The following is a 14,905-nucleotide window of genomic DNA, read 5'->3' as shown; positions in this document are numbered from 1 at the left end:
GGGTTCGCATGGCACTGAGGGCAACACTGGGAGACATGCTCCTGGCCAGAGGCTCTAGCTGGCTTTCTGCCAGGGCACCCCATGCCCGTGTGGCCCCAGAGATCAGCAGCTGCAGTGGTGGCCTCCGCTCCACACCGCACAGGTCCACCCAGGGCATCCCTCCAGAGCAGGAGGCCCCAGGGGTCCCCAGCGTCCCAACCCCACTCTTTTCTGCCCGCAGGAGGGGGCCAACATCAACAAGTCGCTGACCACCCTGGGCAAGGTTATCTCCGCTCTGGCTGAAATGGTGAGTGGCCCAGCCCGGCTTCCATAGCCAGACCCCCGGAGGGTCTTCAGGTCCCCTATCCTGCCCCTGTCACTCCCGTTTCCAGGCCCTGTGTCTGGGAGGTGGCCGGGTTCAAGGGAGAACCCGGAGATGGCCAGAGTGTCACACGCTGGAGAAGGGGTAGGGGCCCTGGTTTCTCCCGGGACCCTCAGTTTCCCCACCTGTAAAGTGGGGCTGTGGCCACAGTTGGCCGCGTGCAGCAGGAAGCCCTGTCCTCCAGCACCACCCCAGGCCTGGGCCCGGGAAGGGCGGCCTTGGGAGGACCCTGCCCCTGGGGGAGCTGCTGTCAAGGAGACCATGGGGTGGTAGAGCCTGAGTCACAGCCAGGGCGAGGGAGCCGGGCCGCCTGCTCTTTCGCCCCCACAGCCTGCGCCAGCCTCGCTCCGGGCCTCAGCCTCTCTCCATCTTTTCCTTTTCAGGACTCCGGACCCAACAAGGTAAGCGGCTTCCTTCAGCCCCGGGGCAGGGGTGGGAGGCTGGTGGTGGCGTCTGCCCTGCCCTGGCGCCCTGTGGTGAGGGGCGGGGTGGGCAGCGAGTGCGCTGGGAGATGGGGAACATGGGGGTGGATCCCGGGAAGGAAGAAAACGGGTGTGGGAGGCCCCGTGCGGTGCCTGTGTCTGCGTGGACAGAGGGCGTCCGGGGCGGCCTCACGGCAGGGCCTGGGGCGGGGGCTGCTGGGAGACACAGGTGGGAAAGGGTGGCCAGGGGGGCGTGGGGCCCTGGGAGGAGCTTCTCGGGCATGGAGAGGGCTGGGGAGCCCTGAGAGGAAGCGGGCGACAGGCGTGCTGGACTCGGAGCAGCCGTAGGCGTGTCGGGGCCGGCGGGGAGGCGAGCGCGTGTGGAGTCGGAGGTGCCGCGGAGGGCGCCATGTGTGCAGCTGCCTGGGGCGAGGCCGGGGACTGTGTGAGGAGCCGCGTGGGCAGCCGTGAAACCGTTCGAGGGACCGGGCAGGAACGGAGTGAGCCAGCGTGGGAACGCGTGAGACAGGGCGGGCGCCACCGTGAGGAGCTGCGAGGTGCTCACTGGGAAACGCACCGGGAACTTGGTGGTGGCTCTGTGGGGACAGAGAACTGTGTGCATTGTGAAGAGCTGTGTGGCCTGTGTGAGGAGTTCCAAGAGACTAAGAACACGTGTGGGGCTGTATGAAGAATTATGAGAAGGCGTGTGGACTGAGTGGGGAACTGTGGAGAGTGGTGTGGGGAACCCGAGTGGGAGCCAGGTGAGGCAGCGGAGGGCGCCTGTGGGGAACCGTGTGAGGAACCGTGTGGGAACAGGAGAGAAAGCGTGTGGGAAATGGCCTGGGACACTGCGTGGGACTGCGTGAGACTGAGGACCTGTGTGGGGAATTGCGTGAAGAGTGGAGTGAACCGTGAGGAGCTGTGATAACCGTGTGGAATGTGAGAGAACGGTGTGGAAGGGCGTGGAGTGGCGTGGGGAGGGAGGAGAGAATGATCCACTGTGCAGATTGTGCGGGACTGTGAGGAACTGTGTGGAGTTGTGTGTGGAACTGTGTGTCGAACTGTGTGTGGAACTGTGTGTGTGTGGAGCTGTGTGTGTGTAGCTGTGTGTGGAGTTGTGTGTGTGGAGCTGTGTGTGGAGCTGTGTGTGTGTAGCTGTGTGTGTGGAGCTGTGTGTGGAGTTGTGTGTGTGGAGTTGTGTGTGTGGAGTTGTGTGTGTGTGTGGAGTTGTGTGTGTGGAGTTGTGTGTGTGTGGGGAGTTGTGTGTGTGGGGGAGTTGTGTGTGTGGAGTTGTGTGTGTGTGTGGAGTTGTGTGTGTGTGGGGAGTTGTGTGTGTGTGTGGAGCTGTGTGTGGGGAGCTGTGTGTGTGGAGCTGTGTGTGTGGAACTGTGTGTGTGTGGGGAGCTGTGTGTGTGGAACTGTGTGTGTGTGGGGAGCTGTGTGTGTGGATCTGTGTGTGTGGAGCTGTGTGTGTGGAGCTGTGTGTGGGGGGGCTGTGTGTGTGGACTGTGTGTGTGTGTGGGTGGTGGGTGGGACTGTGTGTGTGTGGGGAGCTGTGTGTGGGACTGTGGTGGTGTGGGGGCTGGTGTGTGTGGGGAGTGGTGTGTGTGTGGGAGTGTGTGGTGGGTGTGTGTGGGAGCTGTGTGTGTGGACTGTGTGGTGTGGAGCTGTGTGTGTGGAGCTGTGTGTGTGGAGCTGTGTGTGTGGAGCTGTGTGTGTGTGGGAGCTGTGTGTGGGGAGCTGTGTGTGTGTGGAGCTGTGTGGGTGTGGTGGAGTGTGTGGGGAGCTGTGTGTGTGGAGCTGTGTGTGTGGGGGAGCTGTGTGTGTGGAGCTGTGTGTGTGGGGAGCTGTGTGTGTGGAGGTGTGTGTGGGGAGCTGTGTGTGTGGAGCTGTGTGTGTGGGGAGCTGTGTGTGTGGACTGTGTGTGTGGAGCTGTGTGTGTGGACTGTGGTGTGTGGGGAGCTGTGTGTGTGGAGCTGTGTGTGTGGGGAGCTGTGTGTGGGGCTGTGTGTGGGAGCTGTGTGTGTGGAGCTGTGTGTGGGGAGCTGTGTGTGTGGAGCTGTGTGTGTGTGGAGCTGTGTGTGTGTGGAGCTGTGTGTGTGGATGTGTGTGTGTGTGGGTGGAGCTGTGTGTGTGGTGGGAGCTGTGTGTGTGGGGAGCTGTGTGTGTGGAGCTGTGTGTGGGGAGCTGTGTGTGTGGAGCTGTGTGTGTGGAGCTGTGTGTGTGGGGAGTGTGTGTGTGGAGCTGTGTGTGTGGAGCTGTGTGTGTGGGGGGTGTGTGTGGGGGAGCTGTGTGTGTGGAGTGTGTGTGGTGTGGGGAGCTGTGTGTGTGGGAGTGTGTGTGGGGGTGTGTGGGGAGCTGTGTGTGTGGAGCTGTGTGTGGGGAGCTGTGTGTGGGGAGTGTGTGTGGTGGGAGCTGTGTGTGTGTGGGGAGCTGTGTGTGTGGAGCTGTGTGTGTGGAGCTGTGTGTGTGGAGCTGTGTGTGTGGGAGCTGTGTGGGGAGCTGTGTGTGTGGAGCTGTGTGTGTGGAGCTGTGGTGGGGGTGTGTGTGTGGAGCTGTGGGTGGTGTGTGTGGGAGCTGTGTGTGTGTGGGGAGCTGTGTGTGTGGGAGCTGTGTGTGGTGGGGAGCTGTGTGTGGTGGAGCTGTGTGTGTGGGAGCTGTGTGTGTGGAGCTGTGTGTGTGGGAGCTGTGTGTGTGTGGGAGCTGTGTGTGTGGAGCTGTGTGTGTGGAGCTGTGTGTGGGGAGCTGTGTGTGTGGAGCTGTGTGTGGGGAGCTGTGTGTGGGGTGGTGTGGGAGCTGTGTGTGTGGAGCTGTGTGTGGGGCTGTGTGTGGAGCTGTGTGTGTGGAGCTGTGTGTGTGGAGCTGTGTGGTGTGGGGAGCTGTGTGTGTGGGAGCTGTGTGTGGGGAGCTGTGTGTGGGGGTGTGTGGGGGGGGGGGTGTGTGGGGAGCGTGTGTGGGAGCTGTGTGTGTGGACTGTGTGTTGTGTGTGGGAGCTGTGTGTGTGGAGCTGTGTGTGGGAGCTGTGTGTGGGAGCTGTGTGTGGGGGGGGGGGGGAGCTGTGTGTGGGGAGCTGTGTGTGTGGAGCTGTGTGGGGGGGGGGGGGGGGGGGGCTGTGTGTGGGGAGCTGTGTGTGTGGGGAGCTGTGTGTGTGGAGCTGTGTGTGTGTGGGGAGCTGTGTGTGGGAGCTGTGGTGTGTGGAGCTGTGTGTGGGGAGCTGTGTGGGGGGGGGGTGGGGAGCTGTGTGTGGGGAGCTGTGTGTGGGGAGCTGTGTGTGTGTGTGGAGCTGTGTGTGGGGAGCTGTGTGTGTGTGGGAGCTGTGTGTGGGGAGCTGTGGGGTGTGTGTGGAGCTGTGTGGGAGCTGTGTGTGGGAGCTGTGTGTGGGGAGCTGGGGGGAGCTGTGTGTGGGAGCTGTGTGTGGGGAGCTGTGTGTGGGGAGCTGTGTGTGGGGGTGTGGGGAGGTGGGTGGGGGTGTGTGGGGAGCTGTGGTGTGGGAGCTGTGTGTGTGGAGCTGTGTGTGGGGAGCTGTGTGGGGAACCACAGGAACTGTGTGGGAAGCCTGCAGAGAACTGTGTGGCCAACTATGTCAGAAGCCGAAAGAACCTGTGTGAGGACGAGAGGAAGAAATGCCTCAGGAACCATGGGGGGAACCCGAGGAACTCTGGGGGCCTGAGCGGAGCTGCGTGGGAACATGAGGAGCTGTGCGTGGCACCGGGAAAGGATGTGTGTGCCACAGGGTGGGGAGCTGCGTGGAATCACGTGAGGGAACCGTGCAGAGCTGTCTGTGGAGCTACGGGAGAAGCTCTGTGGGAAAGTATGTGAGGAACCATGTGAGGAATTGCGTGGGGAACTGTGGGAGGATTTGTGAGAAACTGAATGTGACTGTGTGGGGAAGGCGGGGAACCAGGTGGGAAGCGTGTGGGGAATCGCCTGGGGGAAGTGTGCGCTCGCGTGGGGACCCACGTGGGGGCTCTGTGGAGCTGGAGCTGCGCGTACTCTGAGGACCTGTGGAAGTGGGAGTGGAGGTATGTGGAGTGGTGTGGGGCCGCGTGGGAATCGTGTGAGGGAACGCTGAGGAGCCATGCGGCTGCTCGGGGAGCGGTGGTGAGCTGTGAGAAACTGCGGGGAGACAAGCGGGCGGCTGCTGGGAAAGGCATGAGGAACGGGGGATCTGTGGAAATGTGGAGGAAACTGTGGGGAAGTGTGCGGGAACTCGGAGGAACTTCCGAGGGCCTGAGAGGAGCCATGTGAGCCCCCGTCGAAGGCATTGTGAGAGGATCCGCTTGAGAAACCACGTGTGGAACTGTGTGAAACTGTGAAAGTGGGTGAAACGGGTCTGCGTGGACCTGTGTGGAATGCTGTGGAGAGCTGTGTGAGAAACAGAAGCACCGTGGGGCATGGGGAGGCCTGGGAGGAAACATGTAACAGCCGGTGTGGAGCCATGTGGAAAACTGAAGAACCGGGAGGCAGTGCATGCGGCCACGTGAGGAGCCGCAGAACTGTACGAGGAAGTGTGTGAGCCACTGTGGGGAAGTGCGGCAACTGTGTGGAACTGTGAGGAACTGAATGTGGAACTGTGGAATTGTGTGGAACTGTGTGGAACAGCAAGGAACTGGGTGGGAACTGTGTGGAACTGTGAGGAACTCTGAGGGACTAAGTGTGGAACTGTGAAGGAACTGAGTGTGGAACTGTGAGGAACTGAGTGTGGAACTGTGAGGAACTGAGTGTGGAACTGTGAGGAACTGTGAGGGACTAAGTGTGGAACTGTGAAGGAACTGAGTGTGGAACTGTGAGGAACTGTGAAGGAACTGAGTGTGGAACTGTGAGGAACTGAGTGTGGAACTGTGAGGAACTGAGTGTGGAACTGTGAGGAACTGAGTGTGGAACTGTGTGGAAATGTGAGGAACTGTGTGGAACTGTGAGGTACTGAGTGTGGAACTGTGAGGAACTGAGTGTGGAACTGAGTGTGGAACTGTGTGGAACTGTGAGGAACTGAGTGTGGAACTGAGTGTGGAACTGTGTGGAACTGTGAGGAACTGTGAGGGACTAAGTGTGGAACTGTGAGGAACTGAGGGTGGAACTGTGAGGAACTGAGTGTGGAACTGTGAGGAACTGAGTGTGGAACTGAGTGTGGAACTGTGTGGAACTGAGGGTGGAACTGTGAGGAACTGAGTGTGGAACTGTGAGGAACTGAGTGTGGAACTGTGAGGAACTGTGAGGGACTAAGTGTGGAACTGTGAAGGAACTGAGTGTGGAACTGTGAGGAACTGTGAAGGAACTGAGTGTGGAACTGTGAGGAACTGAGTGTGGAACTGTGAGGAACTGAGTGTGGAACTGTGAGGAACTGTGAGGGACTAAGTGTGGAACTGTGAGGAACTGAGTGTGGAACTGTGAGGAACTGAGTGTGGAACTGGTGTGGAACTGTGAGGAACTGAGGTGGAACTGTGAGGAACTGAGGGTGGAACTGTGAGGAACTGAGTGTGGAACTGAGTGTGGAACTGTGTGGAACTGAGGGTGGAACTGTGGGAACTGTGAGGAACTGAGTGTGGAACTGTGAGGAACTGAGTGTGGAACTGTGTGGAAATGTGAGGAACTGTGTGGAACTGTGAGGTACTGAGTGTGGAACTGTGAGGAACTGAGTGTGGAACTGAGTGTGGAACTGTGTGGAACTGTGAGGAACTGAGTGTGGAACTGAGTGTGGAACTGTGTGGAACTGTGAGGAACTGTGTGGAACTGAGTGTGGAACTGTGAGGAACTGAGTGTGGAACTGAGTGTGGAACTGTGTGGAACTGTGAGGAACTGTGTGGAACTGAGTGTGGAACTGTGAGGAACTGTGTGGAACTGAGTGTGGAACTGTGAGGAACTGTGTGGAACTGTGAGGAACTGTGAGGAACTGAGTGTGGAACTGTGAGGAACTGAGTGTGGAACTGTGTGGAACTGTGAGGAACTGAGTGTGGAACTGAGTGTGGAACTGTGTGGAACTGTGAGGAACTGTGTGGAACTGAGTGTGGAACTGTGAGGAACTGAGTGTGGAACTGAGTGTGGAACTGTGTGGAACTGTGAGGAACTGTGAGGAACTGAGTGTGGAACTGTGTGTAACTGAGTGTGGAACTGTGTGGAACTGAGTGTGGAACTGTGAGGAACTGAGTGTGGAACTGAGTGTGGAACTGTGTGGAACTGTGAGGAACTGTGTGGAACTGAGTGTGGAACTGTGAGGAACTGTGTGGAACTGTGAGGAACTGAGTGTGGAACTGTGTGGAACTGTGAGGAACTGAGTGTGGAACTGTGAGGAACTGAGTGTGGAACTGTGTGGAACTGTGAGGAACTGAGTGTGGAACTGTGTGGAACTGTGAGGAACTGAGTGTGGAACTGTGTGGAACTGTGAGGAACTGAGTGTGGAAATGTGAGGAACTGAGTGTGGAACTGTGAGGTACTGAGTGAGGAACTGTGAGGAACTGTGAGGAACTGTGTGGAACTGTGAGGAACTGAGTGTGGAACTGTGAGGAACTGAGTGTGGAACTGTGAGGAACTGAGTGTGGAACTGTGAGGAACTGGTGAGGAACTGTGAGGAACTGTGTGGAACTGTGTGGAACTGTGAGGAACTGAGTGTGGAAATGTGAGGAACTGAGTGTGGAACTGTGAGGTACTGAGTGTGGAACTGTGTGGAACTGTGAGGAACTGTGAGGAACTGGTGTGGAACTGTGAGGAACTGTGGGAACTGTGAGGAACTGAGTGTGGAACTGTGTGTAACTGAGTGTGGAACTGTGTGGAACTGAGTGTGGAACTGTGAGGAACTGAGTGTGGAACTGAGTGTGGAACTGTGTGGAACTGTGAGGAACTGTGTGGAACTGAGTGTGGAACTGTGAGGAACTGTGTGGAACTGAGTGTGGAACTGTGAGGAACTGTGTGGAACTGTGAGGAACTGTGAGGAACTGAGTGTGGAACTGTGAGGAACTGAGTGTGGAACTGTGAGGAACTGAGTGTGGAAATGTGAGGAACTGAGTGTGGAACTGTGAGGTACTGAGTGTGGAACTGTGTGGAACTGTGAGGAACTGAGTGTGGAACTGTGTGGAACTGTGAGGAACTGAGTGTGGAAATGTGAGGAACTGAGTGTGGAACTGTGAGGAACTGAGTGGAACTGTGTGGAACTGTGAGGAACTGAGTGTGGAACTGTGAGGAACTGAGTGTGGAACTGTGAGGAACTGTGAGGAACTGTGTGGAACTGTGAGGAACTGAGTGTGGAACTGTGAGGAACTGAGTGTGGAACTGTGAGGAACTGAGTGTGGAACTGTGTGGAACTGTGAGGAACTGTGAGGAACTGAGTGGAACTGTGTGGAACTGTGAGGAACTGAGTGTGGAACTGTGAGGAACTGTGAGGAAATGTGAGGAACTGAGTGTGGAACTGGGAGGAACTGAGTGTGGAACTGGGAGGAACTGAGTGTGGAACTGTGAGGAACTGAGTGTGGAACTGTGTGGAACTGTGAGGAACTGTGAGGAACTGAGTGGAACTGTGTGGAACTGTGAGGAACTGAGTGTGGAAATGTGAGGAACTGAGTGTGGAACTGTGAGGAACTGAGTGGAACTGTGTGGAACTGTGAGGAACTGAGTGTGGAACTGTGAGGAACTGAGTGTGGAACTGTGAGGAACTGTGAGGAACTGTGAGGAAATGTGAGGAACTGAGTGTGGAACTGGGAGGAACTGAGTGTGGAACTGGGAGGAACTGAGTGTGGAACTGTGAGGAACTGAGTGTGGAACTGTGTGGAACTGTGTGGAACTGTGAGGAACTGAGTGGAACTGTGTGGAACTGTGAGGAACTGAGTGTGGAACTGTGAGGAACTGTGAGGAAATGTGAGGAACTGAGTGTGGAACTGGGAGGAACTGAGTGTGGAACTGGGAGGAACTGAGTGTGGAACTGTGAGCAACCGGGTGGGAACAGTGAGGTGCTGTGAGGGAACCGTTTGGAGGCATGTGGAATGGTGTGTGTGGGAACGGGGTGAACAGGTGAGAATGGCCTCTGGAACTGTGTGGAAAGTGTGTGTGGACCCGCATTAGGGATGGCGTGGAGGGTTGTTAAGGAACCGTTTGAGGGAATGTATGAGGAATGGCGGAAGGAGCTGTGTGGGAAACGGTGGGGAACGGTGAGGACCCATGTGTGGAACTGTGCGCGGTACTGTGAGGAAAGCCGTAGAGAGCTGTGCGAGGGGTTGGCGGGGAGTGTGAGGAGCTGGATGGGAAATTGTGGGGAGCTGTTGGGCACCGCGTGGAGCTGTGTGAACCGGGAGGAAGTGTGTGGAAGGGGGTGCGGAGCTGCGTGGATGCTGCGAGGCCCGTGGGCCGCTGAGAAGCCTGTGTGTGTGTGTGGAACGCTGTGCGGGCGCTGCGAGCGCCTGTGGGGGAGCTCTGAGAAACAGGATTGCGTGGGGCGTCCAGTGGGGGCCGCGTCAGGAAATGTTTGAGGAGCGTGGGAAGCTTTCTGGGGAGCTGCGAGGAACTGTGAGATCGAGTGTGTCAGGGACGGTGAGGATTTGCCTGTGGAGAATGGTGAAGAACGTGTGTGTAACGAGGCCCTGCGTAGAGATCTAGGTGAGGATCGGGTGGAACTGGGTAAAGAACTCCACAGAGAACTGTGGCAGAATTGCGTGTGGAACTTGTGGGAAAACTTGATGAACGGCGTGACCGGCAGCCGTCCCACGGGTGGAGTCCGCATTCGAGTGACTGCCGTTGTCCTTAATGGAGGAATAAAGGGGGAAGCAAGAGGAGCTGCGTGAAGAACCGTTTGGAGAAACGTGAGGAACTGCGTGGGGAGGCGGGAGGAACTGAGGAACTGCGTGGTGAGCCGCGAGCAGCCGCGTGGGAACCGTGTGGGGAATGGCGAGAGCTCCCTGAGGGACTGAGTGCTTGAGCGTGCGGGACTGAGATGTGGAAGCACCACGTGGGAACCGCATGACTGGCTCTGCGAGGGACTGGGAGGAAAAGTGCGAGGGACCCTGCGAGGGACAGTGACAGAGGCTTTTGAAGGAGCCGAGCGAGAGAGTTTTCGAGGAGCTGGTTGAGGAACCCGGCCCAGAGCAGGGAGGCGAGGCCGGCAGGAGCCCGGCCCCTCTGAGCATCTGAGGTCCCTCCCGGCTTGTCAGGAGCTGCCTGGCCGAGCTTTAGTGGCAGCAGCGGGCGGGTTTTCGGCAGGGCTCACAGTGTCTGCTTTAGCCAAGGATGGGTCCTCAGGCCATGCGCGCTGCGTGAAGGATAGGTTGGGAGCAGGGTGGCCTGGTGCGGCAAGTCAGGATGGAAGGTCAGCGTTCCAGGCTTGGGATGGTGGAGGCTGCGGGGCCGAGACGGGAGAGCGGGGTGGTCCTGGGAGATGGCGGAGCACGACTGGACAGGGAGGCAGTGAGGGAGCAGGAAACCCAGGGGGCTGCTGGGCTCCTTGCTGAAGTGGCTGAATGGCTGGAGGACATTTATGTGGAAGCAAGGAATAGGACACATAGCAGAGAATTCACCCTCAGGAATTAAATAATCAAAAACCAAACTAGAGGCCGGGCGTGGTGGCTCACGCCTGTAATCCCAGCACTTTGGGAGCCCGAGGCGGGTGGATCATGAGGTCAAGAGATTGAGACCATCCTGGCCAACATGGTGAAACCCTGTCTCTACTTTAAAAATACAAAAATTAGCCGGGCATGGTGGCGCACGCCTGTAGTCCTAGCTACTCAGGAGGCTGAGGCAAGAGAATCACTTGAACCCGGGAGGCGGAGGTTGCAGTGAGCCGAGATCGTGCCACTGCACTCCAGCCTGGTGACAGAGGGAGACTCTGTCTCAAAAAAACAAAAACAAAAACAAAAAAAACTAGAAATAGAGTAGAGTTAGTCCCTATCAAGTTTCCAAAGAAAAAAGAAAGCAGTCAGTTGTGCTGCTGAGCTGCGAGATGGATACCCTGAAACCCTGCTCGCAGAGAAGCCAGTGCAGCATTCTGGACCCCCTTTGACAGGGAGTCTCAAGAGCTTTCAAATTTTATGTGCCTTGTGAGCTGGTGGAGCTTCTCCTGGGGCTGTCTTCAAGAACAATAATGTCTGTGTGTGTGCCCAGCCCTTGAGGTGGCATCTGCGTGCATGTCCTGGGGTGCAGGCTCCAGGGTCAGAGGTCTCGTCTGCCAGCCCAGCAGGTGCTCTGCAAATGCTTCATAAGCCAATGCATACATGAACCAGTAGACATTGGAAGTCACTGAAACCCACAATTAGTGGGATCATTAAGTTAGTCACAGAGTGTCCATCAGAAGCAGTTCCTGGCAGCCGTTATGTGGATGGAGTCCATATTTTAAAGAGCCAAAGAGGTAGCAAGAGCATGGAGGATGCTTCATTCTGAGGGGAGGGATGGGAGAACAGGTCGTTAGAGGAAGGCCTGTGAGCTGGCTTCTGCAGGACCATAGGGAGTTTGATGGGGGAGAGGGCAGGTGAACTCTGGGTGAAGGGGAGATTTAAGCTGGCAGGGAGGTAAGTGTGGCAGAGGCCACAGAGGCCTGGAGGGCCACATTTAGCTGTGGGGGCCTTTTCCCTTGGGTCAGAAGGAGTCGCTGATGGTGTTCGAGGAGGGGCCATGGGCTCAGATGGGTCCTTCAGACAGAGTAGAGGGAGGAGACACACTTGCTGGTGACATCAGCACTCCCGGCTGGTGTCCAGCTGGGTGGCCCAGGGGCAGCAGGTAAGGACGGGGGAGGAACGTGAAGGATGTGCTAGCAAGTCCCTGACTGTGGCCTAGAGGAGGCCTCTAGGGTGGCGCCCTGGGGTCTGGGCAGGGAGAGGCCTGGGCAGCCTGAGAACGTGTCCAGCAGAGCGGGCCCGGCCCTTGCCCAGCCTCTAGCTTTGAGGACCCACTTGGCAGGGCCCGCGCTGGCCCCTCCCTTTCACTTCCTCTCCAGTGGGCTCGGGCTTGACCTTGAATGTTCCTCCCGCACAGAACAAGAAAAAGAAGAAGACAGATTTCATTCCGTACCGAGATTCCGTGTTGACCTGGCTCCTCCGGGAAAACCTGGGTGAGAACTTGTGGGTTTCCCTGTCCCCAGGGCTCTGATCCCACCCTGGGCTGTGCCCCTCTTCCCCACTGAGGGGGTGCCCAGTCTCCAGGAGGCCTCTCACCCTTTCTGGGCTGAGGCTGCGAGGTGAACCTGGAGGGTCCAGTCAGCTCATGGCCCTTCTGGAGGGCCTGGGGCAACGGCCAGCAGTGGGTTAACGAAGCGAGTGTGGGAACCAGGATGGCCCAGGGGGCAGCATAGCACACACCTGCCTGTGTTAGTGGTCCTGGGTCAGGTGGGCTGTGACACCCAGGCCAAATACTCATCCTTCTCTGGGCCTTGGTTTCCCCATCTGTCACGGGGACCTGGGACTCGATCTGGGAGCTCTGCTTGCTGGGTTTTGAGGGGCTGCCATAAACCTCCTCCTCCCCATCTGAGTTCTGAGTGGTGAGACTTAGATGGGAAGGTGGGAATTGAAATGCACCCGATGCTGATCCCGTCCATCCCGGAATAACCTGAGTCCTCCCCAACTGCATTTACAGCTGGAGAGGCTGATGCCCAGGGAGGTAAACTGAGTCTTGTGCTGACCTGATGAACATAGATGACTAGGGGTCCCTGGCCTCCCTCAGCTGCATGGCTGAGGTGTGCAGAGCCCAGGCTGACCACCTCTGCACCCCACAACTAGCCATGCTGCTCCCCAGCTCAGGCCAGTACTGCAGACCGCAGCAGGCCTGTGGATGGATGGGTCCCGCTGAGAGAGGAGGAGAGTGTTCCTTCACCTGAGATGTGGGCTGGGAAGGAGCCCCCTGCTCCAGGCACACCCAGGTTCAGCCCCAGGGCGGGGGCAGGGGAGTCCTCCCACAGAGCCTTTCCTGGGGCCCATGTGACATGTGCCCAGCCCTTCACACTGTCTCTTCAGTCCCTATGGGGACCCACCTCGGACCCATGCCCTGGGGACATGGCCCTGAGGATATACAGTTCCCTAGGGTCAAGCAGGCAAGTTCATCTGTCCAGACTTGAAGCACCGCCAGGCAGCAGTCCTGGGGGCTGGGGTGCGTTCAGTGGTGATCTTTTCCGACTGCTGAGGTCACCTAGACAGGATTCCCTGAAGAGAAAGACACAGTCTGTTCTTCACGCCACACATTACCTGATGCTGGGATCCTACTAACCTGGGCCAGGAATCTGATGTTAAATACTGAGGAATATATTTCAAATGAAAATGATAGAAGTGCTTGAAAAAAATATTGAACATAAATGGTATTTATTTTGGAGTAAATACTTTAAAACCCTCCACAACTTTCCTCTCTGCTTTGGGGAAAGGAAGGCCTGATGGTTGTAAAATGGCCCCAAATGTGAGAAAAACACAAGTAGAAGAGAAATAATGGTGGTGCCTGGTTCAGAGATGAAGGAGCAGCCAAAGAAGGCCAGGTCCTTGCTGTTGTCTGTGTTCATGGGGGGAGGGTAAGCCTGTGACTCAGTTTACCTCTCTGGGCCTCAGCCTCCCCATCTGTAAATGTGGGGGGAAGGGGAGAGCAGACATAGCCCTGGGACCTAGATCCCCCTCTGGGCACAACCTGGTCTTCTTCCCACAGGCGGTAACTCAAGGACAGCTATGGTGGCAGCCCTGAGTCCTGCAGACATCAACTATGACGAGACTCTTAGCACACTGAGGTGAGTTCTCCAGGGAGACAAGCTCTGCTCCCTACTCCCTGGTCTTGGGGGATGGATCCTCCTGTGCTTGAATTGGGAGCACCAGTGAGCAGGGGCGACTCTGTGAGGGGTATACCCTGGACTCTGTGAGGCTGGAAGGGACTGTTGTGAGGCTCCTGGGACTGCAAGGGCCCTGTTCCATTCCCTCCATGGAGCCTTTGGGGGTGTGCTTTGGGGCTGCAGGCAGCCCAGGGCCCGGTGGCACCAGACTGGGAGAGCTGTGCCTGCTGGGTGGAGCAGTTTACACTCACCTGCCAGCCGGGGTAACCACTGGGGATTTTTAGATAGCAAAGGGGGCATAGGTGTGTCTTATGGGCAGGGTGGGCACCTGGGGTGGGGAGCCTGGGCCCCTAGCCATGCTAGAGGCCGCTCAGTTGTTTGGGTCAGTGATCTCTCCCTTTTGACCGTGCACCACCAGTGCTTAAGAGAAACAAAGGGCGTGTGTCACAGTAGAGGCTCATGTACTAGCTGGAAACATAGACATGTGCATCAGCTGGTACATGGTGTGGGCACAAGCCTACACACACGTAGATGTTCTCACATTTTCCCACTGGACTTTCTCCCTCTACCCTGGGACCACTGGGGGAGAGGACACCACCCTGTCCCTTCTCCCTTGGGCCTCAGTTTCCCCAAGCGGGCGAGCTGGAACTGGGTGACCTCACCTGTAAGTCTTCTCTGGCCTGTGGCCCCAAATGCCCTCCCCAGCAACTTGCCATGGGGGCGATTTCTCACTCTGCGCCAGGCTGTGCTGGCTCAGGTCCACCCCTGGCCTGGCTGCTGAGCCCAAAAGGCTGAGTCTTGGGCAGGGCTAGGTGTGAACCTGTCCCAAGCACAGCCCACAGCCCACAGCCCACAGCCCCCTCTGCCACCCAGGTATGCTGACCGGGCCAAGCAGATCCGCTGCAATGCTGTCATCAATGAGGACCCCAACAACAAGCTGATCCGCGAGCTGAAGGATGAGGTGACCCGGCTGCGGGACCTGCTGTACGCCCAGGGTCTTGGCGACATCACCGACAGTGAGTCCCTGCGCCAGCCTGTCCTGGACAGGGTTGTGGGGCCTCAGGCTAAGGGGCCTCGCACGTCATCACATCCTCTCTTTTGGGGCCACCACTTTGCTGGCTGCACCCTGGGCTGTGGCAGCTCCACACCGCTCCCAGAGCCCCTCTGGGCCAAATCCCTGTCCCTGCTCCATGTTCCTGGGCAGAACTGCCTCTGGGTGGGAGGCCGGGTGGGGGCCCTGGACAAGGGCAAGTTTCCTGGCCTTGGCCTGGGTGGTACCACATGGTTTGGGTTCAATGCTGATGCAAGTGGGCCAGAGACGGCTCCCCTGGAAGCCCCATAGGCAGGCTGTGGGTGCTGGGGTCACAGCGGCCCCTTGTGTTCTGGAGCTGAAGACCTTCACCACCCTGCTTG

General features: G+C 57.7%; 1 protein-coding gene across 7 annotated transcripts in view; it reads left to right on the top strand.

The window, feature by feature from the left end:
* KIF1A (kinesin family member 1A) overlaps positions 1 to 14,905 on the top strand; it is a 112,986-nt gene that overhangs the window by 38,411 nt on the left and 59,670 nt on the right. For all 7 annotated transcript variants that reach the window (XM_030804224.1, XM_030804222.1, XM_030804221.1 and 4 more), the window contains 5 exons: positions 219 to 286; positions 745 to 762; positions 11,728 to 11,803; positions 13,375 to 13,453; positions 14,366 to 14,508. In XM_030804224.1, the coding sequence (XP_030660084.1) occupies positions 219 to 286; positions 745 to 762; positions 11,728 to 11,803; positions 13,375 to 13,453; positions 14,366 to 14,508 (384 nt within the window). The remainder of the gene's footprint in view (positions 1 to 218; positions 287 to 744; positions 763 to 11,727; positions 11,804 to 13,374; positions 13,454 to 14,365; positions 14,509 to 14,905) is intronic.

This window comes from Nomascus leucogenys, chromosome 22a, assembly GCF_006542625.1.
Source record: "Nomascus leucogenys isolate Asia chromosome 22a, Asia_NLE_v1, whole genome shotgun sequence".
Lineage (NCBI taxonomy): Eukaryota > Metazoa > Chordata > Mammalia > Primates > Hylobatidae > Nomascus > Nomascus leucogenys.
This window is presented reverse-complemented; position numbering and strand designations above follow the sequence as displayed.